Below are 26,965 nucleotides of genomic sequence, written 5' to 3'. Positions count from 1 at the left end.
TTGGGGATGGGGGTTGGGCTGTACCTTGTCTTTCAGCTGATGTCAATTTCGCATTGGAACTTAGTGACCTGAGACACAGGCATGGTTTCCACATAATTTTGGTCCATAAAAACCAGGCCTCAGAAGCACTGCTGCATCATGCTAATGAGCTGATCAGATTTGAAGAATTCATTTCCGACCTGCCCCCCAGGTTACCAGTAAAGATGCCAGTAAGTGGGTTTGTGTTCTTTCTGCCATATTCTAGTTGAGATTACAGAGGCTCAAGACAGCCCTTCATAAGGGGTCTCCAAGCCCAGGTGAGGCTGTTCTTTATAGTAGGCTGGCCAGATTTTGAAACAGGCCTAGAAACTTTCTTCTCTTACAGATATTCAGAGAATTGATATGTATGCATTTTGCTTTTATTATTTTCACAATGTCATAGGGAACTGACTTTCAGATTTACCTTACTGACAACCACTTGCCAGTGTCTACAAAGCTAGCAATGTTTTGTGCCAGCGGGATGGAAGTAATGGAATGAGAGTTATTACTCTTTTTGCTTCTAGGTTTCAAGGGTAAAGAATATGATGATGGTTTGCACATACTGGTGTGGTTGGAGTCAAATAAGCAGTGATAGTACAGTTGTGGCACTTAATCCTGAAGCTCCAGCAGGCCTCTGAGCCTGTTTTCTATGGTTGTGGTCCCTGGCATGCATGGGCACAATGAGGAGTAGTGGTCGCTACACCTGTAGCCTGGTAAGCCACTTGACAGGAGAAAGTGCACATGTTTCCAGCAGGCTGAGTATTTCTCATAGTCTTGTTTAGGATAAGAATGTTTACTGCAACACTGAGCTTGTGTTTAAGCTGTCTGGAGACTATATGTGCAACTTTTAAACAGTAATAACAGAGAGGAGCTATAGTGTGGATGGTCCAGAAGGGTGGGCAATCCCATTCATGAAATGCAGTTTTAACGTATTTTAATAACTTTAGGATTACAGAAGCACTTTAGGAATGATCTCACCCAACCTCCTCATTTTAGAGAGGAGGAAGTCAGCACTTAGAAAAAGTAAGCAAGCCGCTGGAGGTCCCACAGCGTGATGGCAGCAGAACCGAGACTGCCCCCCTGCCCCGCCCCCAGATTCAGGCATTTGCATTGCTGGCCCCACTGCATTGCCTGATACCCAACAAGATCAGAGCCTGGCCGGAGATTAAACACATGCTAAGGATAATCCGCAGTTGGGGATACCAGAGTCTGGCCCAAGGAGTAACATACATAGGCCCTACTTCAGGCTTTGGAGCTGCTCTGCTGATTCACTTTTGTTGTTCTTCATTATGTTTCTAGTCTTTTGGCTATAGCTACATTTCCTCTATTTCGCTTGTGTTTGGCACTCACTTTTTTAATCCGGAAGGCCTTTAAGTCGATTGTAGTATTTTAGGTGAGAGATTGCCCACTGTAGAGATCCTTATTCCTTATGATTTACAAAAAAATAAAAAGACCGATTATTCAGTACGTTTCAATCTTGCCACTTATTTTTTTCTCATTCGTCAGAGTGATAATTTTAGATACATTTCTCTTCTTCCATGTTTTTCAGTCTAAGTAAGTTTACCCTCTCCCGTGGAAATCTCTGTTATCTCCCCTTCAAGGTCGCTAGCTAAAGTTTGGAGATCACTCATTGTTCTTCTTGTTTATAATGGAATGTGTGCCCTCGAATCAACCCACTGTAACACTTTTCCTCTGTATCAACAGTGCCAGACTCTACTCTATGTTTATAACCTACCAGCAAATAAAGATGGCAAGAGCATCAGCAACAGGCTCAGACGCCTGTCCGATAATTGTGGCGGGAAAGTGCTAAATATCACAGGCTGCAGCGCAATCCTCCGCTTCATAAACCGAGATAGTGCAGAACGGGCTCTGAAGCGAATGGAAAATGAAGATGTCTTTGGTAATAGGATCATCGTGTCATTTACTCCAAAAAGTGGAGAACTCTGTGAAACAAAGAGTTCACATGCAACTGCTGATAAAGCGAAGTCTCCCAAAAAACTTAAGAATCCAAAATTGTGCCTCATCAAAGATACAAGTGAACCATCTTCCAGTGCCAAAGCCGCACCTGGAAAAGGGTCGCAGGCAAATTCTGGATCTGCTACCAAAAATACCAATGTTAAAAGTTTACAGGTAATTGTGATACCTCTTGCTTTCTGAAGTTTATGGTAGGTTTGCTTTCTTGGTCTCTGTTTTATGTGCTCACTTGCTTTTGGTGTGTCCTTTTCTACATTTTCGAGGATACTCAAAGTGAGGTGTTTTCTGTGCAAGGTCTGGCACATCCTGGGGGCTTAACTGTTAAACTCCCTTGCTCTGTCTGTTTTAAGGAGCTATGCCGCATGGAGTCGAAGACTGGCACTCGAAGCAGTGAGCCCCAGCAAGGCCACCTGAGGCCGGTGGCACCGCCTCACAGAAATTCAAGTGCTGCAGCGCCCACACCGAAAACGTCGGGGGTGGCAGAATCTGTTTACAAAACCAATCCGAAGTAGGTTCCGCTATTCTCCCTTGTAGCTGCTTGTCATGATGTGAAGGAAAATAAGTGACCTCTTCCCTGCAATGTTTCCCTCCACTAGAAAAGAGAACCTCTGCACCCGCAGTGTTACCAGTTCTCCTGTAGAGAAAAAAGATAAAGAGGAGACTCTGTTCCAAGTGAGTTACCCGTCTGCTTTTAGCAAGTTGATTGCATCCAGGCAAGTGGGTCCTCTGCTCACGCCTCAGTCTTGGTCTTCTCGGTGAGTGGTTCTTGATCCAAGGAGTGGTTGTGTGCAGTAGAAGGGGTTATGAAATAGTTTGTTTAACAGAATTCAAGCAATACACAAGTGCATATTTAAAAGAGAAATCTTCCACCCCTCCTCCACCAGTCCCCTTTTCCACTGGTAACGATAGCTAACATTTGGGGGCAGTGATTCTTGCTGTTTCTCCCTCCTCCACGTGGGAGTCTTGGTAAGCAGAGGTCAGAGAGAGAAACCTGTCCTGGAGTCCTTGGGCAGTGATGGGAGGCACGTTATGTTCTTAACATGTCCTCATGGCTTCATCATGGGCCTCATGCTGAGGAAGAGGCCCAAACGGACACACATTGGTTATTCTTATTCGTGGGGTAATTACAGGAAGCTGTTTGAGGAACGAGGGTCTCTGTAAACAACCTTAACACCAACCTTATTTAAGCTTTCTAAACTCACTCCAAGTAATTCTGGAACCTTGGAAAACAGAAGGAGCTCATGCATCCCATGAGCTCCTTCTAGCATTGTATTTGTTCTTCTGAGTTGGTGAAGGCTCACTATAGAACATGACTTTGGACCTGTCAAATGACATGTACAAACTCACGTAAAAGATTTCCTTACGTGGAGAAGGGCCACAATATATAAGCAAGAATATCTGGCTTGGGATTTCCCTGGTGGTCAGGTGGTTAAGATTTGTGCTTCCACTGCAGGGAGCCTGGGTTCAGTCCCTGGTCAGGGAACTAAGATCCCACATGCTGTGTGGCACGGCCAAAAAACAAATCAAATAAAATATCTTTATATTTAAAAAATATATTGGGAATTCCCTGGCGGTCCAGTGCTTAGGACTCCATGCTTTCATTGCCGAGGACCCGGGTTTGATCCCTGGTCGGGGAACTAACATCTCATAAGCCATGTGGCGCAGCCAAAAAAAAATATATACACACACACACACACACACACATACATACACATATATATATATAGACACACACACACACACACACATAAAGAATATCTGGCTTTTTCAGAGCCAGGGGGAGATAAATGATTTACATTGATATCGCAAGCTAATTTCCTAAGAATAAATGCTCAGTGTCCTAAGAATAAATGCACAAAGTGGAAAATTAATTCATTAGGCCTGCCTGTAATTTCTGCCGTTAGCCTTAAATAATCCAATAAAAGGATATTGAGTATTTTTTTGTGTGTGTGGTATGTGGGCCTCTCACTGTTGTGGCCTTTCCCATCGCTCTGGACGCTCAGGCTCAGCGGCCATGGCTCACGGGCCTAGCCACTCCGCGGCATGTGGGATCTTCCCAGACCGGGGCATGAACCCGTGTCCCCTGCATCGGCAGGTGGACTCTCAACCACTGCACCACCAGGGAAGCCCGATATTGAGTAATTTATTTGCTGTTAATAAGGTAGTCAACAGGTCGTATTTTTGACAATGAGTCTAAATCAGTGCGTGTTTAAGATAAAAAAAAAATTTGAAAACCAAATTGTATTGCGGCAAGCTGTTTTTATATAGCTTCAAACAAAATCTAAATGGCATAAACTGAATAAATAGAATAACAGTTTTTAAAAATAACCTATGTATGTTTTAAGCAGGAGTATGTCTCCAAACCTCTTAAACAGAGCATCCCCACTTGCTTTCAATGCTGCAAATTCGAGCGTTGGTGCCGACTGCCCAGACCCATTTGCAAATGGTGCTGATATCCAGATCAGCAACCTAGACTACAGATTGTCCCGGAAGGAGCTGCAGCAGCTCATGCAGGAAGCGTTTTCTAGACACGGCAAGGTAACCTTTCACTCTTGTTCTTGCCTTTGTTTTACCCCTTGCTGGCATTCAAGTTGAGTGCACTTAACTCAGCACACGTAACTACAGGCAGGGTGTAAGTGTCACTCAACGAGTTTGAACACCTTCCTTTTTCCTCTAGCCTGCTCATGGTGGTACTGTGTATTCTGTTTTTAGGATACAGCCCAAGAGAGCAAGAAGCCTGGCATAGAAGCACTTGTGGTCATGGGCAGGGATTTAAGTGGCTCTTCGGGAAATAAAACACTGATGGGTTTTATTTAGTTAGCTCTGGCTGCTAAAATATGGAAATAGGGTTCTAAAATGATATTGGCTGTTTTTGTTAATGTCTTACGGTATCTGATTCAGTTTTTAGGTGCAATTTGCTAAAAATGCACCTTTTACTGAAACTTAAGATGGCTATGCCCCAGGTTTTGGCAGGGTCTGGAGAAGACGCAAAAGACTCCTTGCATGTGCTGGCCCCAAGCCTGCCTTGGAGAGCATTGTGTGCCAGAGCACAAGGCAGGCTAGGCTGATGTCACATCCCTGAAGGTCACCCATCCTAGCTCACTTAGGTTCTGGTCAGCGGAAGTGCACAGTTCAGACAGGTTCCCTCACGGCAGCACTGAAGCCCACAAACCAGTTGCCTAGCGAGTCACCTTCAGTTTTGAGAGGACAGGGTTCTGGGTAGATCACATTCTGTTTTCTCTTTTGCTGCTGCAGGTGAAGAGTGTTGAGCTCAGCCCCCACACAGATTATCAGCTCAAAGCTGTTGTTCAGATGGAAAACTTACAAGAAGCAATCAGTGCCGTGAACAGCCTCCACAGATACAAGATCGGCAGCAAGAAGATCCTGGTCTCACTTGCCACGGGAGCTGCGAATAAATCACTCTCTTTACTGAGGTAAAGAACAAACAAGCCGTTTATTTCAGGAAATAACATTTTGGCCCAGAAACAATTTTAGAAATAATAAAAATAGATTTTATCCCATTCCCAACCCTCTTGTGATGATCACATATGCAATAAATGCTTTTTCTCCCTTGATAGAGTTAGAAATAAGGTAGAAGTTAGAAATAAGCTAGCTAGAATAGTTTACCCTTGTTCAAGTCATTAATCAAAGATGAAGTACAGCTTAAACTTGGCAGGCACTTAGGAGTAAAATAATATGCCACATATCTAGAACAGGTTCTAAAAATAGTAGGCCTCTACAATAAAAGTTTATAAGCCTAGAAAGTCTGAAATATTACCTTCCAGTCTTAGTAGAAGGTGGATTTGTCTATAACAGGTAGATCTACAAAGCTGTAAGCTCTCAACTTGCAGATATATCTTTAATGTCACAGACACCCAGCCCCGTAAGTCTGCATTACGACTAGACTAATCTTAGGAATCTAGTGATGGTTTTATTCATAATATGCTTTTGACACACAGCACCCTGTAAGTTTAAGGTGTACAGACAGTATAATGATTTGTGCACCAGGAACTAACATACTGTTTATAGGTCAATTATACTTCAAAAAACAAGCCAACAAACTCATAGAAAAAGAGATCAGATTTGTGGTTACTAGAGGTGGGGTATGGGGGAAGGAGGAATTGGATGAAGGCAGTCAAGAGGTACAGACTTCCAGTTATAAGATAACTAAGCACTAGGGGAGTGATGTACAACATGATTAATATAATGAACACTGCTGTGTGTTACGTATGGAAGTTGTTAAGAGAGTAAATCCTAAGAGTTTTCATCACAAGGAAAATAATTCTTTTATTTTGTATCTATATGAGATGATGGATGTTCACTTATTGTGATGATCATTTCATAACATGCGCAAGTCAAACTTCACCATCATTTTAAGTTATTTTTTAATTTCCTAGAATAAAGATAATACTCATTAAATATAATTTAAAAATTTCAGAAACATAAAGGAAGTAGGAGACAAAATTCATCCATAATCCTATGGCTTAAAGCCAGTCACTCTTAACCAGTGTATTCAGTTGTGTATCTTCAACTGTGGGGATTCCTCGCCCATCTGTCTGATAGAACTGCGCTGTGGCAGGAGACAGTCAAGCTCTTGTGCCCTTTGCTCTGAATTAATAAAGTGTCTCAGTGAGTAGTCAGTGTCTTTCTGATACACAGGTGTGCAAAGCCCTATGCTTGAGTCTGATAAAAATCCCAGTATATGTGACTAAATATTGTTTAATTGCCTTGTTCCTGAAGTCCATTCTTTAAGGTTTTCTGGAAGATCAACTCTGAGATATAAATGGGTATGTTTATTTTGCATACACACTATGGTAATCAATTTTATGAACTCTGTTTTTAAAATACAACTTGGAACGGAGAGGAAGTCGTCTGTTCTCTAATGGACTAAACTTCTTTCTTGCAGTGCAGAAACGATGTCCATTCTTCAGGATGCTCCTGCCTGTTGTCTGCCTCTTTTTAAATTTACAGATATCTATGAAAAAAAGTAAGTAAGGATTACTTTTTTCATTGATCCAGCCAGTACTGATGGGTGACTTCCATGCATAAAACTGGTAGCAACCCTTAAGGAACTAGCAGAGGAAATAAGACCAAGACAGTGGTGTTCAGATTGAAATTCCAGTTTTAACACACACTTGAAGAACATCTTTCATTTTTAGCAAATTTAGACGTCAGTCCCCAAAGCTGTACTTTCATCTTTTCCACTTGGCTGATGAGTTTTGTTATTCATTGCGTGGACATTTTCGAGCACCTTCGAGACTGTAAGCTCCAGGACAGCAGGCACTGTGTCTGACCTAGCACCATGTCTTCAATGCCCAGTGCTCAGTAGACGCTCAGCAAGTACTAGTGGAACGAAAGGCTCTGTGGAAGGTGCAGAGCTGGAAAGACAGCCCTTGTCTTTGGGGCTGTTATGTCTGGAAGGGAAAAGACACTCGCCATATATTGTATAGAACAAAGAAAACTATCATTACAAAGGAGGAGTGGGAAGGAGAAAAGGCCTTGAGGTTACAGAGGGTGGAAGGAACCAGGAGCGTGGCCATTATCCCGTGGATAGTGGGAGCCACTGAAGTATCGGAGGAAGGAGGGGAGGGGAGAGGTGTGGTGGTGGGAAGACTTCAGGCAGTGGTGGTGTCTGAGCTGGAGTGAATGGGGAAGGGAGGGAGACACGGGGGAGTGTGTGCCCCAGTCCCGGCTCTGAGTAGACGCTGTCGGAACAGAGGGAACTAGACACCACAGAAGTTTCAAATGTCAGTGAAATTGGACTTAGTAACTAGTTTTATGTAGCAGGCAAGGTAAAAAGTAGAGGTCAGTTTGATTCTGAGTTTTTTGCCCTAGGTGACTGGGAGGAAGTTTGTATGGTTAAACTGGAAATAGGGAAGAAATAAAGAAAGCTTGTTTAGGAGTTACAGTGCGTTTTTTTTAAAATTCATTTATTTAATTTTGGCTGTGTTGGGTCTTCGTTGCTGTGCGAGGGCTTTCTCTAGTTGCAGTGAGTGGGGCTACTCTTCATTGCGGTGCACGGGCTTCTCATTGAGGTGACTGCCCTTGTTGCAGAGCATGGGCTCTAGGTGCATGGGCTTCAGTAGTTGTGGCATGTGGGCTCTAGAGCGCAGGCTTAGTAGTTGTGGTGCACGGGCTTAGTTGCTTCATGGCATGTGGGATCTTCCTGGACCAGGGCTCGAACCCATGTCCCCTGCATTGGCAGGTGGATTCTTAACCACTGTGCCACCAGGGATGTCCAGGAGTTACAATGAGTTTTTTTGGGGTTTTTTTTGCGGTACGTGGGCCTCTCACTGTTGTGGCCTCTCCCATTGCGGAGCACAGGCTCCGGATGTGCAGGCTCAGCGGCCATGGCTCACGGGCCCAGCCGCTCTGCGGCATGTGGGATCTTCCCGGACTAGGGCACGAACCCGTGTCCCCTGCATCGGCAGGCGGACTCTCAACCACTGTGCCACCAGGGAAGCCCTACAATGAGTTTTTGAGCTTGGCTTTGGGCATATGAGTTTTAGGGGGCTATTGGAATATCTGGGCAGAGAGTTCAGGTGGTCTTCTGCACATTTGGAGTCCCTCAGGAAAGCAGTCAGCTCTGAAGATACGGCAGTTATTTGCCTAAAGATGATCTTGAAAGACCTGGGAGCAGATGAACTTAGAGGAGAAGGAGAACTAGAGAAAGGGCAGAACTGGGTGGAATGCAACCAGGGACAGGAAGCCGGTGAGAACCCAGAGGCCAGAGTGTTATCAGGAGGGTGGGGATGGCCTGAGAACATGGTGTGAGGTTTGGGGTGGAGGAGGAGGAGGCCACTGGTGACTTGAGAGCCAACTCTGAAGAGTCCTGTGGAGACAATCCTGGAGGGAAGGGGATGGCAGACTGGATGGTGAAACAGCAGAGGCAACTCCTGAGAGACCAGCTGTTTCCATTATAGGGAAGACGCGAGAGCTCCAGACTGAGTGAAAGCACAGAGGAGACTGGACATAAGTGGAGTGGGGCAGTGTAGGGGGTGGGGGCTGGGATTTGAGACTGGTGTTGGTCATGGGGCGATCTGAGCGTGTAGGCAGGGCACTAGGAAGAGACCATTGGAGCAGCTAACATTTAATGAGCACTTACTCTGTGCTAAGCTGTCTCCATACATGCCACATTGAATTCTCACATCAGCCCTGTGAGGTGGGGATTGTCACCCCATTTTACAGATGGGAAAACTGAGGCCTAGCTTGGTTCTATAACTTGACTAAGGTCACATAGGTTGAGTCAGGATTTGAACTCAAATCTGTCTGTCTTCAGATCCTGTGCCTTTAAGCTCCAAGTATGAAAGACACAAGTCAGGGTGGTGACTGGGGAGTCCAGTCTAGTGTAGGTCAGGGGGCTGAAGCATAGGGTTAGCTGAAAAGGGGTATACCTCTTCTGGGGAGAGGAGCAGAGATGGTGAGAAGTATTACAGAGGGATTTGGAAGTGAAGGGGAGGCCAAGGTGAAATGGGTCATGGCTGATAGTTTTCCATCTCAAAAAATTAGGTGAGGCATTTACAGAGACTGTGTGGGGTCGGAGGCTAGGTACCAAATGATATATATAATCACTGTAATGGGCAATGGGCCAGGGATGACTGGAAGGGAGTGCCAAGCATCACTGGTTTGATGGTGAATAAATTTATAGTAGAATTATCCCAGTTTTACTTTTCAGAGAGACAGGGGAACCATTCTTGGATATAGAGCTTTATCTAAACAGGTCAGGAATTTCTGTACAAAGAAAAACGTTCTCTTTAAGTCAGCATCTCTCTCTTTCCTTGCTTTTAGGTTTGGACACAGGTTGAATGTGTCAGATTTGTATAAACTAACAGACACAGTCGCAATCCGTGAACAAGGAAATGGCAGACTGGTGTGTCTCTTACCCAGCAGTCAGGCCCGCCAGAGCCCCTTGGGGTCCTCCCAGTCACATGACGGCTCCTCAACAAACTGCAGCCCAATTATATTTGAAGAGTTAGAATATCACGAGCCTGTCTGCAGGCAGCACTGTCCCAATAAGGATTTCAGGTAGATTGCCCGCTTCCCTTGAGAAGTAATCCTTTCGTAAAAGGTCGTGGAGCATCTGTTAGAATTACCTTGGGAACGTCTTAGACCACTGAGAAATGTCATCTGTTTTGTTCTCTTTTCGGCAGTGAACATGAATTTGATCCAGACTCTTACAAGATTCCTTTTGTGATTCTCTCGCTGAAGACGTTCGCGCCCCAGGTTCATAGTCTTCTGCAGACACACGAGGGCACCGTGCCTTTATTAAGGTGACCGTGTCAAAGCCATTGTGACACCTTAGTCCTCCCCTTTGTAGAAAGTCCGCCACCTGCCTGCACCTCTCCCCAAGCACGCACTGTACCAGGCTTCAGCCTGACGTTTTTAGGTACCACTTGTAGTCGAAGTGTATCTGAGATGGGATCCATTCACTCGATATTTCAACAAGAAATTGTGTTTGTGCTGAATTTTAGAAACATCAGCATGAATAGGGCAGATTCTTCTCCACAGAGAAAAGATGATTAGAAGTGCTCTGCACAAGTACTGCGAGAGAGTGCACGGTCTCAAATAGTTGTAGATTTCAACGTTTGTAGGAGAAAAGTATTCAGAAGTCCTTTCAGCCACACCATGGGCCACATGGTAGGCTTAATAGAGGGGCCAACACAGAACCAAGTTGCCTTAAAACCACCGAACTGATATGTTAGAGGAGGTTGAACTTGCAACGCTGTTGCCTTATTTTTAACCCCCTCTGCTAGAAAATTGCAGGAATTTTTGATACCATCAGAATGCATCAAAGAGAGAAATGCCACAGTGATTGCCTCTCTAGGACCTTAATTTAACTTTGAAACCCAGATCATGGGCATCTTTTTTTTTTTTTTTTTTTTTTTTTTTGCGGTACACGGGCCTCTCACTGTTGTGGAGCACAGGCTCTGGATGCGCAGGCTCAGCAGCCATGGCTCACGGGCCTAGCCACTCTGCAGCATGTGGGATCTTCCCAGACCGGGATGCGAACCCGTGTCCCCTGCATCGGCAGACAGACTCTCAACCACTGCGCCACCAGGGAAGCCCCATGGGCATCTTAACAGAAATTATTTATTAATGGATGTGTTAAAATAAAGGCAGGCGTCTGTTTGGCAAGTGCTTTGCTTTTCCATTATTTTAATTAACCTGTTTCTCCCCCAACTTCAGTTTTCCAGATTGTTATGCCGCAGAGTTTGGTGAACTAGAAGTAGTGCAGGAAAACCGAGGGGGGGGTGTTCCCTTGGAACACCTCATCACCTGCGTCCCAGGTGTGAACATCGCCACTGCACAGAATGGCATCAAAGTAGTTAAGTGGATTCACAACAAGCCCCCGCCTCCAAACACAGGTAGGTTTCAGGTATTTGGTCCAGGCGGTTGGCTTTTCTCTTAAAGAGCAGCACTGTTTGCCTGTCATAAAACACCGTGGGTGTCTCCTTTGATCTTTTAAAAACTCCAGAGTGCTAAAGGTTTGGCAGAGCTAGACTTTTGGAAAGTACCAGCATAAATTATTAAAAAATTTAAAATCCAAATTTCACAGTTACAAGTCTCTCTAGTTATGTAATTTTGTAAAGCTTTTTTGGCTTGCCCTTTAAAAATAGTTTTAGCTATTTGAAGGAAATATCTCTGAGTATTTATTTTGGAAATTTATTTTGATCAACATTTATGACTTTGATCAATGTGAAAATATATTTAACTGTAAATGTAAGGGACTGGGATATTTGAACCGAGATTTGGATGAGTTTCTGAGCTCTGGCACCCCCTGAGTTGCAGGTGTCTAATCCTGCTACCTGTGCACAGCACTGTGAATTGTTGCCTTCATATCTACTCTCCCTTCTCTTTGGCCCCCAACACTTCCTCCTTTTCTCCTCATCCTCTTCTCCTCCCACCTCCCCCTGCCCTGTAGGAAGAAAGGTAAGGATAACAAGTGAGCTCTGTTTGTACCAAAGCTTCTTCCTACCTTTCCCCTCAGGCCTACACCCTCCCCATCCTGTCTTGTTACGCTGCTCCCTCCTTTCTCCTGTGTCATTAGCCCACTATCCCCTTATAAAGGTTTCCATCTGATTATTTACACTTGTATAAATAAAATAATTAACACTTCTTAATTAGATGAACATTCAAGATAATTGCAAAAACCTGTTTCTTAGTTTTATCTCATGCTAGTTTTACATCACTGCTTTCCATAGTTTCCTAGACAACATTTGCAGCCCCTCTCTGGGTTAATTAGGCCCTTCTGGGCTACCTGCGTGATGACCATTTATAACTTTGTTTCTGTGGGAAAGTATGTTAGTGACCAAGTTACAAATTTATCTTTGACATACAACCAGTTTATAAGCTGGAAACTACCTGTGTATCTGCACTTCCCTTTTAAGTTCACACTATGGTGAACCATACTTTGCTTTGGCAACTTGACTTCGAGAAGTAGTGGGGAAGCATTTGCCAGCCTGTAAAGAAGTTGGGCTAGCCTGTTGGTTATAGAGGACCTGGGTTTAGCAGCTGAGAAGTAAAGCGACTGTTTGGTCTTGTGTGCTCGGTCATTATTGAGTTCACGCAAGGGAATGCAAGGTTAGTTACTTTTCTTTCATCGGCTGCAGTCATGCTTTATCTCTTGTGCCTGTTCCTTTTTTTTCCCCCCATATTTAGATCCTTGGCTTCTTCGTTCTAAAAGTCCTGTGGGTAACCCCCAGCTGATCCAGTTCAGTAGAGAAGTGATCGATTTACTGAAGAGCCAGCCATCCTGTGTCATACCGATTAGTAATTTCATCCCATCTTACCACCATCATTTTGCAAAGCAATGCCGGGTATCAGACTATGGATATTCCAAGCTGATCGAATTGTTAGAAGCAGTGCCTCATGTGTTGCAGGTAAGGAGTGCCAAGAGCTTATTTGTTTAACAGTGGAAATGTTCCTCCGTGGCTTTGGCTATCTCCACCAAAGAAACAGGGTAGCTGGTAACTTAATCCCTAAGAAGTCAGCTCAGAGCAAACATCCTGTAAAAACTTCCTTTATACACGTGTTTTATACACGATGTGGCTTCTCAGTTTTTCAGAAAGCTGTGAGTTTCCAAAGGAACTCCTAAGTGCACCGAGGAGTACTTTCCTTCTCATCTCTATAGACTGCCCTCCTTCCTCCTAGCAGAGTCCTCTCCAGAATTGTTCCCTGTTACACAGGAGCTGCTGCAACGCGGGCTTACCTTTCTTATGAAGGAGTTCAAGACCAGTTACTGGGCTGGAGCCTGACAGTGCTTCCTAAGGAGTCTTTGCCTGTTAACTTAAGGTGTTATAATAGCTTCCCACTTCTAAAAATGGCCTGCAGGGCTTCCCTGGTGGCGCAGTGGTTGAGAGTCCGCCTGCCGATGCAGGGGACACGGGTTCGTGCCCCGGTACGGGAAGATCCCACGTGCCGTGGAGTGGCTGGGCCCGTGAGCCATGGCCGCTGAGCCTGCGCGTCCGGAGCCTGTGCTCCGCAACGGGCGAGGCCACAGCAGTGAGAGGCCTGTGTACCGAAAAAAAAAAAAAAAATGGCCTGCAAAACTTGAGCTGTCTTTTAAAGACAAAATTAGTTGCCCAGGCTGATAACATACTTATTTCTGTATTCATGACTATTTAGGAAAGAGTGTGCAAGGAAAAAAGGGTCCCAGGCACGTGAGCAGTTGTTCATTCTGACACCTACATTTTGTTGGTCTGTGTGTTTCAAAATGCAGATATCATACATAAAAGGATTTGTTCTCTGAGAGTGGTAACAGAGAGAGAGAGAGAGAGCGAGAGAGCGAGCACCATCAAAAAGAAAGTCAGAATCTGCCAGGGTCTCATGAGTATAAATAACCAAAGTGTTTGGTTTGCAGATTCTTGGAATGGGCTCCAAACGCTTGCTGACCCTTACCCACAGGGCCCAGGTGAAGCGCTTTACTCAGGATTTACTAAAACTTCTCAAATCCCAAGCCAGCAAACAAGTCATTGTGAGAGAATTCACGCAGGCTTATCATTGGTGAGTTGATGAGAAGGGAAACATATGAAAGCAAATTTTATTTTATTTTTAGTTTCTGCTTTATGACAAAGTGAATTAGCTATACATATACATATACATATATCCCCGTATCTCCTCCTTATTTTGTCTCCCTCCCTATCCCACCCCTCTAGGTGGTCACAAAGCACTGAGCTCATCTCCCTGTGCTATGCGGCTGCTTCCCACTAGCTATCTGTTTTACATTTGGTAGTATATATATATCCATGCCATTCTCTCACTTTGTCCCAGCTTACCCTTCCCCCTCCCCGTATCCTCAAGTCCATTCTCTAGTAGGTCTGTCTTTTTTCCCATCTTGCCCCTAGGTTCTTCATGACCATTATTATTTTTTTTTGGACTCCATGTATATGTGTTAGCATATGGTATTTGTTTTAAAAATGAAAGCAAGTATTTTAAAACACTTGTTCTCCCAAATTTAAAATAATCATCTAACTTCTCCATTTAGCATTCTTTTGGAAAACTTATAAATTATTTAGGCAAATGCTACTTCTCATTCTTCATCCATTTCCATGGTTAAAACCTAGGTGTTTCTCAAAGGACTGGGATGTCACCGAGTATGGTGTCTGTGAGTTGATTGATATCGTATCAGAGATTCCAGACACGACCATCTGCTTGTCCCAACAAGATAATGAAATGGTGATTTGTATCCCCAAAAGAGGTATGTGACTTAAATTTGCTGAAAGAAAGTTGTCTGTCTCAGTGGTCATTTTAACATGGAATCATACAAGGGATGCACTTTCCCACTCCTTCTCTGTGATTCCTGAAGATTGCATGGAAAGTGCAGTGTGAAAACTGCTCTGCCAGGCAGTGGATCCTAGCGTCCTCAGAGTGGGGAAGCCACTTGTCAAGAAGAAAACCAGGCTATTTTTTCAGAATTCACTCTAAGGGGAAAAAAGGGCATAACGAGCACTTTCTGAAAATGTCTCTTTCAGCCTGCCTCTGGCTGTTTATGCTGTAATTATCCGTTTGAGTCAGTTACCGTGGCTGTTGCTTGTCTCTTCTTTTTAACTCTGAGATAACACACTTGAGAAGGAAAGAAGACTCAAATGGATGTTTCATCTTCCACGTTTTAGTAGTTCCAGTTGAGGTCTGGGGTGGGAACTAGGACAGAAAAATTAAATCTACACACAGTCGTGTTCTCCCGCTCTTTCAGTCAGTGGGTCTTAAACTGTGCTGTTGCAGAACACTGATGTCCATGAAATCATAGTATTCCAAAGCTAAAATGACTAATGCCAGTCTTTTCATAATTCTAATTTAAAATTTAATAGAAACAGAAATCTAAGTTTAAACTTTTCCCTCCTTTGTTTTTGTTAAACTTTTGGTGCCTGATACTCTTTGCTGCTAGCAATTTTAACTGAAGATCAGATGAGTAAACAAAGCATGTTAATATTCAGAAGTGTGGTTTAGTAAAATAATTTCTAGATTACTTTTTAAAGTACAGAGACATGTATGTGTGTCATGTTCATATATGTGGAGTGGGTGTGGGGAGGTGGAGGGGCTAGAGAAATTATTTCTAGTTTGTAAGCTGAAATTATATAGGTGTGTATTTGTGCGTATGTGTGTCATGACTTCCTGGTGTTCTGCCCTTGATTGAATTTGAAAACCATCTGGAAAGAGAAGAGTGTGTTGGTTTTAGGTTGTGTGTGTTTGGAAGGCAGAGATGGTATCTCTTGTAACCAGTGCATAGGACTAACTACACTAATAATGTCAAGCACAAATGGGTAGAAGAAGATCGTGGTTCATGGTTTGTTTTTTGGTTTTTTAAAGAACGTACCCAGGATGAAATAGAAAGGACAAAACAGTTCTCCAAGGATGTTGTAGATTTGCTGCGACACCAACCCCATTTCCGGATGCCCTTTAATAAATTTATCCCCTCTTACCATCACCACTTTGGCCGGCAGTGCAAACTCGCATACTACGGGTTTACCAAACTACTCGAACTTTTTGAAGCCATACCTGATATTTTACAAGTAAGTGAAGAAATTCTAATTATATCTTTCAGAAAAATGTAAGGGGGAATTAAAAAAAATGTTTTTCAGACCTGTTTGCCTGGGCAGTAGGGAGTTATGAAATAGGATGAAAATTTGAAATACTTCAGTCAGAGAAGCTGTGTTGTTGGCTTCTTAGTATTTTTAGGTAAATGTGGTTTTTCCTTCAATAAAGAAATCATTCTTCAGGTTAGTTTTAGGTAATCTGTTGAGAAAAGGATTACATAGCTTGTTTCATAAACTGAATCTTCTCTCATGAGCCCCGTACTTTTCAGATCTCTTCTGTTGGAGGTGGGCGTGAGTGCACGAGGTGATGCAAATGCTTGGCTGTTAAGTCATCGCTGTTAAACCAGATTTCTGTTGTTGATTTTCATTACTCTTACCATCTTTGACCCCTGCAGTGCTTAAAAATTTTGTGTGTTTGTGTGTGTGTGTGTAAAATACCTACCTGCCCATTTTTAAGCGCACAGCTCAGCAGTGTTAAATATGTTCATACTGCTGGGCAGCTAATTTCCAGAACTTCCTAATCTTGCAAAACTGAAATCGGACATCCATTAAAGAACACTGAAGTGCTTCTTAGTTCCTAATTGTATACATTTTATGCCATTTAATCCCGTGAACAGTCATAACTGGTTCTCCCTTTCCTCCTCCTGTGTGTTTTCCAAGGTATTGGAATGTGGAGAAGAAAAAATCCTTACTTTGACAGAGGTCGAACGGTTCAAAGCTCTAGCTGCCCAGTTTGTTAAACTCCTTCGGTCCCAAAAAGATAACTGCCTTATGATGACAGATCTGCTTACAGAATATGCTAAGACTTTTGGTTACACATTTCGTCTCCAAGACTACGATGTCAGTTCAGTTTCGGCTCTAACACAGAAACTCTGCCATGTTGTAAAGGTAACATTTTTTTTTTTCACGTAGTAAGACTTGCAGCGGCATAATCCTCATCGGGATGTTTGCGTGTGATTTAGCATTTCTGTATTTACACCTTGCACTGCTTACTGTTGTTTCACAACTTGTGTTTTTAATACGTTTTTGGGTAATAGGAGATGACTTGGGTTTGGCAGTTCAGATTTTTGGTCTTGCTTTTGTGTGTCTTTTAGTGGCCTCGCCAAAATAATGTCTCTGTGAACATTTGCGAAGTCGCCAGTTTATCCCAGGGTGTTTATTCTTGGGTGTCTCAGTCTCAGTCCTGCTGACCTGAAGTTGGATCCTTGTACACAGATCTTTGTCTCCGAAGTTTTGGGGAGACTGAAATCACAGCTCTCCTTTCCGGATTCGGACTCACTTATGGAGTAGGTTTAGGAGCAGGCTGGGGCTCAGAGTTGCCTTGGTTGCTGGAGAGGCCGGACTGGAGAGGGTGACTGCCTCTTCTTCCCCAGCCTGTGCTGAACTGACCCTCGCAGTCCTGGGAACAGTGTGCAGGCTGCGTCCACCACAGGACCAAGAAAACTCACTACAAGGAGGAAGAAGTGGAAGGAAAATGTACGAAGTGGTGGCAGCGCCAGTCACAGGTCTGGAAGGAGTCTGTTTCTATGCTGGGCAGTTAGAGGAGGAGGACCCTTAGTGGGAGGCAGGGATGCAGAGGCCGGAGAGCAGGAAGAACACTAGGAGTGGGGAACGTCCAAGGCCAAGGACGAGGAGTGGCCGGCAGCACCAGGTGCTACTGAGAGGGCAGGTGAGACAGGACTTAGTGACCGTGGGGCCAAGCTGAGTGCAGGTACGTGGTGCTGCTGGCCGGAGCAGGATCGGCGCCAGTGATATGGGACCACAGCCGCACTGAGTGGGCTGAGAAACGAGGAGGCGGCGGGGGCGAGACATTGGCAGCAGGTGACTAGACAGCTGTTCGGTTTGTTTGCTTGTGAAGGAGAAGAGCAGGAGACTGTGGGTCTGAGCCAGCGAGTGCTTGCTGGCTGTTCTTTCCAGTCGGGGAGCCTGGGCGTGTCTGAGAGCCGCCGAGAAGGCTCTCTTTGAGAGAGATTGATACACAAAGGCCAGAAAGGGTGGTGGGGTGAGGGTCCTGAGGGAGCCAGAGGCGTGGGAATTGGCATTCAGTGGAAGGAGGGACAGCTCTGACGTTAGTATTTTGACAAAAGGGAAGCGGGTAGGGCGGAGGCGGATGTAGGGGAGTTTGATGTGTGTCACCAGGAAAAGAGGGAATTACCTTCCCAGAGCTCTTCCTCTGTCAAGTACAAGGTGAGAGCAACTGCTTAGAGAGAGGGAGAGAGAGACGGGATTCCAGACTGAAGAGCTGAGAAGGTCTGAATTGTCAGTGGTGAGCGGGAGAGGGGCCTGATCAGGGAGGCCGTAGGGGTGCTGGGAGCGTGGAGCTCCCCGGGGCTGAGTGCACGTAGGTTTCCTGTGGAGAGAGTGGAGATGTGGCTGCTTGGGTACAGACTCAGGGAAAGCAGAGCGTTGGGTTCAAGGTGGGATTTTGCCAGGTGGGTGCAATGAAAAGACATAGGGACAAAGGAGTGTAGATAAGAGTATTGACAGGAATGTTCATGACTTAATGGCCTATCAGTGCCAAGATGGATAAAAGAGGAAAGTGAAGAAAAGAGAGGGCTCATGAATCGGGAGGAAGTAGGAGTCCATGCTGGCAAAGTTGAAGAAACATAAGAATTGAGCGTTCGGATCGCCTTCTTGTCTCCAACCCTGGCATCTGCTTCAGGCAGGACGTGTGGGAGGTTCGAATGAGTGATTCTGGAAGTGGGCCGTGACAAGGTCCCCAGTGTGGCCTGGGGTGGGGTCTGGAGTGGAACTGAGTAGAAGAGAATGTCATTGGAGATGAGAACTTAGAGGAGCTGAAGGCCCTGGTGTGGGACAGGCCCCCTGGATGTTCATTTGCTCAGGGTGATGGCAGTTGGAGGGCTTCGGTGGATCGGAAGACTAAGCCAATACCGCTGACTGTGATGAATAAGGGCCGATGACTGGGACATTCGGATGTGAGCATTAAAGTGGGAAAAGATGGGAGTGGCTCCAGCTTTGTAACCTGGTTGCACATTGCGATCTCCCGGGGAGCTTCTGGGAAATACTGAGGCCTCTGTGATTCTTATAGAATGAGGCCAGGTGTGCTCTGAGCCTCAGAGCACAGATAAGCTCGCGAGGTGATTCTAATGTGTAGCCTGGGTCGAGAATCAAGAGATGTATCTAAGTAGCATCAAGCAGGTTTTTATTTTTTCTTCTTAATAATAGTCTGGGCATCTAAGAAGATGACTCGGACTCCCCTGGGCTTGTATCTGTTGATTGATTAAACCCCAGGTCTGCTGAGGAAATCCGTAGTGTGAATCTTCACAGATCCATAACCACGATGAGTGGAGTCAGGGTTGACCCACCAGCCTCCTGCCCTGGCTCTGGGTGGGCGTCGGCTCCAAAGACAAACTGGTACTGGGCTAGCTCCTCAAATGCCACCCACCCTTTGCCTCCAAGGGTCCAAAGCCCCTGAGCTTGACCCGTGGTCCTGGCTGGAAATCAGATAAAGGGGAAAACAGCCGTGATAGTGAGCAGTGGTTCACCTGCCCAGGCCTGAGCAGCCTGTGTCCTGAAGCTCTGCCTGTTTTCACTCCCATGATGGCTCACTTCACAGACACGGCCCCCCTCCCACCCGCACCATGCCCAAGGCCTGCAGGTCTCAGCCACCAAATGTTTGTTTCTTCACATGCTTCACATGCTGTTTGGTCCCCAAATGATAAGCCGTGTCTCTTTCACAAGGTTTCCCTCCCAATACACTTAATCAGTTAAAGCCTTTATCTCCTTGAGAATCTGAAAAAAAATCGAGAAGTAGACATATAGTCAGACATGAAAATACCAGCTTTTTTTCAAGTGCTTATGGGCTATAAGAATGCGGCTTGCCCTTATGTCTAGAGAAGGCCTTGTGTCTAGCCCCTGGGACACACACGTGGGGCAAGTCGACTGCAGAGCAGCTCTGTAGAGGGTTGCCTGCAATCTAACTACTTCCTGCTTTCGGAGAACACCAACCCTTAATTCACAAGCTTGGGCCAATGGATGTCTGCTGGCCGGTCTTATCTCCTTCTCTTGGGAGAGCGGTGGTGTTGATGGAAGTTTCTGGTTCTGGACCAGCAGGGAGGGAGGGAGAGAATGACTTCTGCTGCAGTTGGTCTGAAGTGTTGATCTGGGGTCCCAAAGAAGCTACAGCAAACCCACTCACTTTACTTCAGTTTAAGAGAAAAACTTAGAGATTTTCCTCTTTTGGTCTCGTTTGCCAAAGTGAAACTAGATGAACCAGGTATGACCCAGGCTGTCTCTCTTGAGTTCTGAAAAGTTTGCATTCTTGTTCTTCCCAGGTTGCTGATATGGAATCTGGCAAACAGATTCAGCTGATCAACCGCAAGTCTCTGCGTGCTCTCACTGCCCAACTGCTGGTATTGCTGATGTCTTGGGAGGGAACTGCCCATCTTTCTGTTGATGACCTCAAGAGACACTATGAAACCACCCACAGTACTCCTCTCAACCCCTGTGAATATGGGTTCATGACTTTGACCGAACTTCTGAAGAGTCTGCCTTACTTAGTTGAGGTATGAATGGTAATGGTTCTGGAACCACCATAATGAAAACTGTTGTATTGGGTATTTATAGATCACCAAATGGTCTAGATTAGACTGATTGGTCATTTTATAGACAGACAGAGGCGTTGGCAGGTGCAGGCACCCTGCCCAAACAAGTGACAAGCCAGGATGAAAGCCCTGGCCTCCAGATTCTTAGACTGGGGTGCCTTTTTCCTGTACCAAGCTAGACTCTGCTGCTGTTACCTCTTTCTGAAGGAGATCGCTTATGTGGTGGTCTGTCAGTCACATGCAGGGCAGAAAGGAAGGTTGACTGGCTGGTCACCAGGTGGCCTTTCAAGAATCACAGTTCGGGGGGACTTTCCTGGTAGTGCAGTGGTTAAGAATCCGCCTGCCAATGCAGGGGACATGGGTTTGATCCCTGGTCTGGGAAGATCCCACATGCCGTGGAGCAAATAAGCCCATGCGCCACGACTACCGAGCCTGCACCCTAGAGCCTGCGAGCCACAACTACTGAAGCCCACGCGCCTAGAGCCCATGCTCCGCAACAAGAGAAGCCCGCGCACCACCACGAAGAGTAGCCCTGGCTCGCCACGACTAGAAAAAGCCCGCGCTCAGCAATGAAGACCCAACGCAGCCGCCATAAATAAATAGATAAATAAATAACTCTTAAAAAAAAAAAAAAGAATTGCAGTTCAGGAATTCCCTAGCAGTCCAGTGGTTGGGACTCCATGCTTCCACTGCAGGGGGCCCAGGTTCGATCCTTGGTCAGGGAACTAGGATCCCACAAGCCGCGTGGTACAGTTTAAAAGAAAAAAAGGATGATACTTCAAGATTAGAAGAATAGTAAGAGAATACTGTGTGCAATTGTGGGACAACAAATATAAAAACCTAGAGGAAATAGGTAAGATCCTGAGGAAAAAAGTTAAATTGACTCCAGATTTTTAAGAAGTTAAAAATTAGACCAGTTAACACAAAAAAGACTGAACGTCATTGAAATTTTACCACTGACAAAAGGCACAAGGACCAGATGGTTAAGAACTGGGTTTTAACTCACCTAAAAAATAACTCCAACTTTTTAAAAACCACTTCTAGATCACTTGGAAAAAAAAAAAAAAGATGGGAAGCACACCACTTCTTTTATGAAGCCAAAGTAATTTTAATACCAGTCCCCCAAAAGAAAATGATTCTAAATAGAATATTAACTAAATAAATCCCGCAATGTAAGAAAACAATGATTATACCATTGTTATCATATAACCACGTGACCAATAATTAAATAATTTTAAAACTCTCTCCTTGGCCAAACAGCCTCCCCTGAGCCACTTTCTAGACTATACTTTGTCTTTGGGCCCTGCCCTTATCCTTGATGGGCCCACATGGCCCAGTTTTAGAGAGAATCTCCTACCCTTGGAATCTGATCACCCTGGCTTACCTTCTGCAAGAATCCTGTTAGGTCAGTTTAACAAGAATTCCCCCTACCCTGGATGTCCCTCTCCCCAGCCCCCCTTGGCTATAAGTCCTCACTTTTCCTTGTATCTGAAAAGGACACCTACACTTATACCCTGTTGCAATAGTCCTGAAGAAAATCTGTTTTTTCCACTTTAACTACTATCCAGCTCTGGTTTTCTTTCACAATATCAAATCGAACATTTTCTAAATTCTGTTAATTATATATTATATGAACACTAGTTCTAGGCAATATTAGTGGATGTTCCTGGACCAAAGGCTTTCCATTGCCAGCTAAGGCTGGGAAAGATCTGTTCTCTAGGAGATCTCAGTGAGGGCATGTTAGACTGAAAGGCTTACGGTAAACAGATTTGCTTACTTGAGGACAAAAGGTTTTTGTGGGGTTTTTTCCCTTTATTGCTTTTGTTGTTGTTGTTTTAAGAACAGTGATGTTGTTGTCCTGCATCACGGTGTTCCTTGGGGAGACGAGGTTTAGTGGCTTCGTCCCCACTGTCTGGTGCCCCTTTGTCCACTTAGGGGTTTGCCCTCTCTCTTCACTGCCTCCTTTCGTTTGAGATCTCAGTTTACCAGTTTCCTTCCTTTCTGACACACGATTTCGTCAGACCTCTGCTGCCTTACACCTACAAATAGGACCCGAGTTGGCTCAAGGCTATAGCCCTCTCTTGGAGGAGATCCTTGAATCAATCTTTCCTCCTCCCTGGCTTTTTGCACGTTTTCAAGTTGACTTGGCATCTTTTCACTCTCTGAGAGACCCTCACTTCTAGGATGCAGGACCAGTCACTCTGGAAGTTTCTAATGCTGCTGTTTTCTCCTGGACCAGGTTTTTACTAATGATAAGACAGAGGAGTGTGTGAAGCTCACAAGTCTGTATTTGTTTGCCAAGAACGTGCGGTCTTTGCTTCATACTTACCACTACCAGCAGCTTTTCCTTCATGAATTTTCCATGGCCTATACCAAGTATGTCGGAGAAACACTGCAACCCAAGACGTATGGCTACAGTAGTGTAGAGGAGCTCTTGGGAGCGATCCCACAGGTGGGTGTTTTCTCAGTTTCTTGGAGGGTGTCCTACTGGAGAGCCACAGGCTCACTCGTGGACAGAATAATGAAACTGCAGGCATTTTGAACTGATCCTTTCAAAACATACATACCGTTGGAGAAAAATGAATGATTTTAGCATTTCTCCTTCATTCTGCAAACCTTCATTAAATTCCTAGGTGCGAGGTGGGTGAGTCCCAGACCCTGCCCTCAGAAAGGTATGGGGTAATGGAGAGTCAAGACATCTGAGCAGGTGACAGTCGGTGTGGTCAGTGCAGCCGTCGGTGGGCACTGAGGAGGACAGGTGCGGGGGATCCCAGAGCAGAGTCCTCACGATGTGTAGAAGTTAATCAACCACGTGACAAAGAGGGGAGAGGGCAGACAGTGTAAGCAGATGCAGAGCAGCGAGAAGTAGTGTGGAGCTCCCGAGCTGGAGCCTCTCAGCGAAATAAGAGCTCAGTTATGGAGGCCAAGACTGTGGAGAGAGGGGAGGAGCCTCGGGGCTGCTGTAGGAAGCGCCATGGGGCTGCTGTCCATGGTAGAGTTGAGAGAACCAGGAGGAGAGGAGGAGCCTGCCACTGCGGAGGCCCAGGTGAGCGCTACGCTGGGCTTGAGCCTGAGTGAAGGAAGTAGGAAGGGACACGAGGGTAGGACAGCGTGGGAGCCGAGATGAGGGACTTGGTGTCAGATGCACGTGCGGGGCTCTGGGAGCCAAGGGCCACTGCTGCCTCTCTCTCGGCGGAGGTGGGGGCAGTGTTATTAGGTCGGGGCCCTTGTTTTATGGTCAGGGTAATGAGCTTAGCTTGAGGGGCGTGGGAGAGCCATTAATTCTTTTAAGGTGCATTTAGTATCTGGAAAAAATGGTAAGAGCTCCCACATGAGAACTAGCTTCATTTACATACCAGCTCTGGTGTTTGCGAGGTGATGTTTTTAAAGAGCCATAAAGAGTACTTTTTAAGCTGAGTCTCACAACTTCTAAGACTACAGCTTTTTATAAGCAGCATGTTTCTGCCAGCCTCTGTTGCTTTAAAACAAAGTGTAGAAGATTTTTTCTTGGCGTTAATTTGGTCTTTAAGTCCTAGTATGTTTAAGTATGTTACCAAACACAGTAGGTCACACTCTTCCTGAATTTTAGGGCTTATTTCCCCTCCTTTTCCACTGCTTAACCAGTAGTATGTCTTGTGTGCAGGTGGTCTGGATAAAAGGACATGGTCATAAGAGAATTGTAGTGTTAAAAAATGACATGAAAAGTAAGTAAGCCCCATCCCCTCCCCCTTCAGAAGCCCCAGTTCTCGCCCTGATCCCCCTTTGATGGGTGCTCTTTGTCTTCCAGGTCGTGTGAGTTCACTTGGTCTCCCCTCTGCCAGTCATGAAACCCGGCCCTCAGCTACCGAGCGCATCCTGGAGGTGCCCGAATCTCGCACAGCCTTGGAACTCAAACTCGGAGCAGGTGGTGACGGTAAGAGAGGAAAAACAAAGCAAAGCTGGTGAAATTTTCAGGAAATGGCTTGGGGTGGAGCTGGGGTGGTTTGAGGGTGAAGGATGATGCTGGGTCATTTTCATTCGTTAAAGGTAAGTATTCATGCATTTTCCAAAGGAGTCTGGTGTTTGGTTAAGAACAGAGGAAAAACTGGCCTGCATTTGATGGTTGACCGGTTAATGTTCTTGAAGGATGTCGGCAGCCCCCATAATGACAAAAAGCCAGCATAATTCAGATGTTAAAGGAAAAAGATTCTGACACTTATTAGAATACTTCAAGATGATTGCAGTGGAGTCAACTCTGCTGCCCTTGGAGAGAGAGAGGGAGCTTAGCTCTGAATGCGACAAGGACAAGTGGGGGCTTATAGTCAAGGAGCAGAGCAAGGGGGTCGGTGGCTGGGAAACTACCAAGAGGAGACAACAAGGTAGGGGGATTCCTGCCGACCTAAGAGGATTTTTGTTAAAGGCAGGCCAAGGACTTAGACATCAAAGGTTGGGGGTGGGGTGGGATGAGGAACTTGATCAGATATCAAAAGGCTGGGGGATTTTTGCTAAACTGACTTCTCAAGATTCTTGTCAAGACTGGACATGGCAAGGACACGAGACACAGAAGACCAAGGTCAAGGTCTGGTGGAGAAGAGGGCTTGGAGGAGCCTGACTCCTGACTAAAGTTGGGTTAGGGAGAGTCTTTGTCACAGGACATTCCTGGGAAAGACTTGATAGTAATGAATTAGTATTACTCAGAACAACATCGAGTGATCCCGATTTTATGTGGAATCTTCTGTGTACTAGATAGAAATCAACTCGCTTGAATTTTGAGTCTGTTGCTAGATATGAGAATTTTATGTTCTTAAGACTCTGCAAATTGTTAAATAGTTACAAGTGCTACTGTGCTCTCTGTTTATAGGATAATCCGCTATGTAGCATTTTACATTTTTACAAAGCACCTGAATGTAGCTCATCCTCTCAAGCTGTCAGCACAGCCTTCAGCAGTAGTTACCTCCATCCTACAAATGAAGGACTGAAATTCCGGGAGGTTAAGTAGCTTACCCAAGAGCACTCAGCGAGGAAGTGACAGAACTGGGACCCAAGTCTTCTAATTCAGACCTTTTGCTCGCTTAGCTACTTTCTATGGGTTTTTAAATTTTTCTCAGCGTTTTTTAATTGCCCCCCTTTGTTCCTAAGAACACAAATCGGGAGATCCTGGCTGTGGCATCTCACCTACCGAGAGTGACCCAGACCTTTCTGTTAATGGCTTTTTTTAAACCTTGAGTACTTCCTGACCTTAAGGAGAAGGCAGGCTTCAGGCACAGGCCGCGCAGTCCTGAGCGGAGCCCCGCTTGCCGTCTCCCCCAGGGCCCCGTCCGGTGGAGCAGGAGCTCCTCCGCCTGACCAGCGACTCCCCTGTGGACCTCTTGTGCGCGCCTGTCCCGTCGTGCCTGCCGTCCCCTCAGCTGAGACCGGATCCCGTCATCCTCCAGTCCGCTGACCTCATTCAGTTTGAGGAGCGCCCTCAGGAGCCTTCTGGTAGGAGGCCCTGTGTCACTGTGGGGTTTTCTCTGTGGATTTAATTAAACGGTAAACCCTTAATGCCAAGATGTTCACTGTTTGATGGGAGTGGGGAGAGACTCTACCTTTCCAGGCACAAATATACCTGTGAGGATTATTCAGGACCCCCTTTTCCTATCAGGGTTCCTGCTCACAGCCCGAGGTGGCTGAGGGAGCAGCAAGCACGGGAGCGATGGTGGTCTTGAGGGGTGCCGCAGCTGCGCTGGGGGTGGGGACCCCACAGGAGAGCGTGCAGGGGCTTCCTGGGCTGTGCTCCCCACCTTTGGAAAGTGCAGCAACTCCAGCGGCAACCCCCGCCTGTCACCAGACATACACGTCACCCCCGGTCTGGCCCAGAGTTGAACGACTCCAGAGGGTACTGGGGCTCCGTGGGACTGTGAATAGGGGAGGGAGGGCACCTGTGTCTAGCGCCCCAGCTTGTGCCACAGCTAGAGATGGCATGGGCTGCAGGCTGCTCGGCTAGGAAGAGGCAGAGCCAGGATTGGAGCCCCAGGCCTCTTGTCTTTCTGTCATGTCCCTGGCCTCCTGAGAGGCTGGCCCACCTGCTCTGTCGAGGTCCTTCCCTTGTCGTCTCCTCTGTTGGGATGGTCCTTCCCCGCTTTGCTGACACTGCCGTCCAGGAGATGACCCTGCTGACCACAGGCCTCGGTCTTCTTAGCAGCCTTTGGCACCTTTGGCACCGTCACCCAGTGAAAGAGCTGAGGCTGTTTATCTGGAAGATAGTCAGTGAGGAGACGTATACCTACCTGGCTGTGGAGCTGGACCTGGGCTGTGGCGATGGCGGGGGCGGTTCCCCTAGAAGCAGACTTGGTGGGAAATTGACGTTAGCTCTTCTGTGGGTGTAGCCTTGGTGTGTTTAGTGTACTGAGTTCA

General features: G+C 45.8%; 2 protein-coding genes across 6 annotated transcripts in view; one reads left to right on the top strand and one right to left on the bottom strand.

The window, feature by feature from the left end:
• Window positions 1-26,965, top strand: part of MARF1 (meiosis regulator and mRNA stability factor 1) — a 41,146-nt gene that overhangs the window by 10,788 nt on the left and 3,393 nt on the right. For 2 of the 5 annotated variants that reach the window (XM_032604985.1, XM_032604988.1), the window contains exons 7-26: window positions 37-209; window positions 1,723-2,148; window positions 2,343-2,500; window positions 2,589-2,747; window positions 4,338-4,530; window positions 5,248-5,426; window positions 6,899-6,979; window positions 9,781-10,017; window positions 10,143-10,262; window positions 11,179-11,357; window positions 12,652-12,872; window positions 13,853-13,995; window positions 14,556-14,689; window positions 15,799-16,001; window positions 16,686-16,913; window positions 20,321-20,551; window positions 22,830-23,042; window positions 24,234-24,294; window positions 24,378-24,503; window positions 25,880-26,050. In XM_032604985.1, coding sequence (XP_032460876.1) covers window positions 37-209; window positions 1,723-2,148; window positions 2,343-2,500; window positions 2,589-2,747; window positions 4,338-4,530; window positions 5,248-5,426; window positions 6,899-6,979; window positions 9,781-10,017; window positions 10,143-10,262; window positions 11,179-11,357; window positions 12,652-12,872; window positions 13,853-13,995; window positions 14,556-14,689; window positions 15,799-16,001; window positions 16,686-16,913; window positions 20,321-20,551; window positions 22,830-23,042; window positions 24,234-24,294; window positions 24,378-24,503; window positions 25,880-26,050 — 3,636 coding nt within the window. The remainder of the gene's footprint in view (window positions 1-36; window positions 210-1,722; window positions 2,149-2,342; window positions 2,501-2,588; window positions 2,748-4,337; window positions 4,531-5,247; window positions 5,427-6,898; window positions 6,980-9,780; window positions 10,018-10,142; window positions 10,263-11,178; window positions 11,358-12,651; window positions 12,873-13,852; window positions 13,996-14,555; window positions 14,690-15,798; window positions 16,002-16,685; window positions 16,914-20,320; window positions 20,552-22,829; window positions 23,043-24,233; window positions 24,295-24,377; window positions 24,504-25,879; window positions 26,051-26,965) is intronic. The other 3 variants (XM_032604986.1, XM_032604989.1, XM_032604987.1) reach the window with 3 other exon arrangements.
• Window positions 26,059-26,965, bottom strand: part of BMERB1 (bMERB domain containing 1) — a 135,035-nt gene continuing 134,128 nt past the window's right edge. The window contains exon 6 of the mRNA XM_032604990.1: window positions 26,059-26,804. Within this exon, the coding sequence (XP_032460881.1) occupies window positions 26,602-26,804 (203 nt within the window). The 3' untranslated portion in view covers window positions 26,059-26,601. The remainder of the gene's footprint in view (window positions 26,805-26,965) is intronic.

The sequence above is a fragment of the Phocoena sinus genome, chromosome 15 (assembly GCF_008692025.1).
Source record: "Phocoena sinus isolate mPhoSin1 chromosome 15, mPhoSin1.pri, whole genome shotgun sequence".
Classification (NCBI taxonomy): Eukaryota; Metazoa; Chordata; class Mammalia; order Artiodactyla; family Phocoenidae; genus Phocoena; species Phocoena sinus.
The sequence above is the reverse complement of the archived record's forward strand: the minus strand, read 5'-3'. Positions and strand labels throughout refer to the sequence as shown.